Raw genomic sequence first — 1,904 nt, 5'->3', positions numbered from 1 at the left:
AGCACAGTTTCTGTCACATATGAATTCCATAAATGGTAGCTTACCATTCTAGTAATGGGGATTGCATCTTCATTTTTAACAGGTCCGGAAATGATTACTCCATCAGAAATCACTGTGTTTGATATGCTGACACCCACGACAGGTTTGGAATGTGAGGTATGACTGGGCAATCTCTTTCAATTATTTGTCATTTCTGTATATCATCTACTCAAGTTTCTATAATTATCCTAATACTTCCAAACTTCTTTTGGTATGCTCTCTAGTCTGTCCTTGCTAAAGGGTAATGAAAAATATGTATTACATTATACCAATTGTGTTTTCTTCACTGACTCAGATATTTCTTATTAATTAACTTCTGGTCACACTAAGAAAAACAAATAAAACTGAAATGAGATCTTAGGTGTGATCTCCTAATAAAGAGTTATCTAGTGTGGGCTTCTCTGTAAATCAAGCATTCATGAAATATTTATTAAGCAGCTACTAAATGGCACACACTATGCAAGGTGATAAAGATGCATTGTAAGAAAAAAAGATAAAAGTCATTGCCCCTTAGAGTTAGTTGTTTTCTCCACTGAGACTTGAGCAGCTATCTTCTTACTTCAAATATGCGACTTGTTCTGATTAATTATTTATTCAAGCAATATTTATTTAGTACCATTTCTGGCCTGGCATTATTCAGGTGCCATGGAAAAGACATAAAAGCAGGAAAAAAATCCTTGCCTGAAGGAGTTTACATTCTATTGGAGTTTCTGAGGTTGCCAATAAGCAAAATGAACTACTAGGTTATATAAAATGTTAGAAGGTGCTGCTCAGGAGAAAAATAAAACTATTTTCAATTAGGTGGTCAGAAAATATTCACTGATAAGGTGACTTTAGAATAAAATATCTCAAGATGATGAGAGAGTAAACAATGAAGAGACCAGGACAATAATGTTTCAGGCAGAGGCACCAGCAAGTGCAAAGGCCCCGGGGCAAGAATGTACCTAACGTATTAAAAGAATAAAAGAACAACAAGGAGACTATTAATTAAGAAAGAAATAAAAGAGTAGAAAATAAAGTAGATTATGAAAGACTTTGTAGACCATTATAAAGACTATTTTTTTTTTTTATTCTAAATGACCCAGGAAGACACTGTATATTTTTGAGGCAAGGAATTATATGATTTGATTTGCTTCAGGATTATTTTGGCTGCTGTGTTATGAGTAAGGTGTAAAGAGACAATAGAACCAGTTAGGAGGCTATTGTAGGCATTTAGACAAGAGACGATGGTGGTGGTCTGTTCCAGTTGATAGCAGTGGAAGTGGTGAGAAATGCCTGGATCCTGGTTGTATTTTGAAGGTAGAAGTTGCAGAATTTGCTGAAGGATTAGATGTGGGGTGTGAATGAATGAGAAGCATTAAAGATTCTAAGATTTTTTTTCCTTGATTAACTGAAGGATTGGCGTTAACCAGCATGGAGAAATTGTTGGAAGTGAAGGTCTGGGGTAGATGTAATCATGAGTTCAGTTTGGCCATGTAAACTTTGAGATTGTTCGTGGACATCAAAAAGCTGTGGATGTACAGATCTGGTAGACACATATGGAGTATAGGACAGAGATCAAGCTAAGAAAATTTTGGGAATTCTCTGTGGATAAATGGTATTTAAAGTTATGAGACTGGATGAGATCACAAAGGAGTATATAGATAGAGAAATGAAGAGGTCCACTACAACGTTAATAGGTTGAAAAAAGATAACAAACATGCAAAAAATATTAACCAGTGGAATAGGTCAAAACAGATGATCTGGAATCCAAGAAAAGAAAATAATGTGATTATAAATTTTGAATAATCTACCACTTACTTATTTCTTATTGGTTTATCTGGAAGTTTTGAGCTATATATAAAAATTAGTTTTAATGATACCAT

At 34.3% G+C, this 1,904-nt stretch overlaps 1 protein-coding gene across 1 annotated transcript in view; it reads left to right on the top strand.

Moving 5' to 3' along the window:
- OTOGL (otogelin-like) overlaps positions 1-1,904 on the top strand; it is a 154,176-nt gene that overhangs the window by 100,635 nt on the left and 51,637 nt on the right. Inside the window, exon 26 of the mRNA XM_012656310.1 lies at positions 53-156. Within this exon, the coding sequence (XP_012511764.1) occupies positions 53-156 (104 nt within the window). The remainder of the gene's footprint in view (positions 1-52; positions 157-1,904) is intronic.

This window comes from Propithecus coquereli, unplaced genomic scaffold, assembly GCF_000956105.1.
Source record: "Propithecus coquereli isolate 6110/MARCELLA unplaced genomic scaffold, Pcoq_1.0 Scaffold50, whole genome shotgun sequence".
Taxonomy (NCBI): domain Eukaryota; kingdom Metazoa; phylum Chordata; class Mammalia; order Primates; family Indriidae; genus Propithecus; species Propithecus coquereli.
The sequence above is the reverse complement of the archived record's forward strand: the minus strand, read 5'-3'. Positions and strand labels throughout refer to the sequence as shown.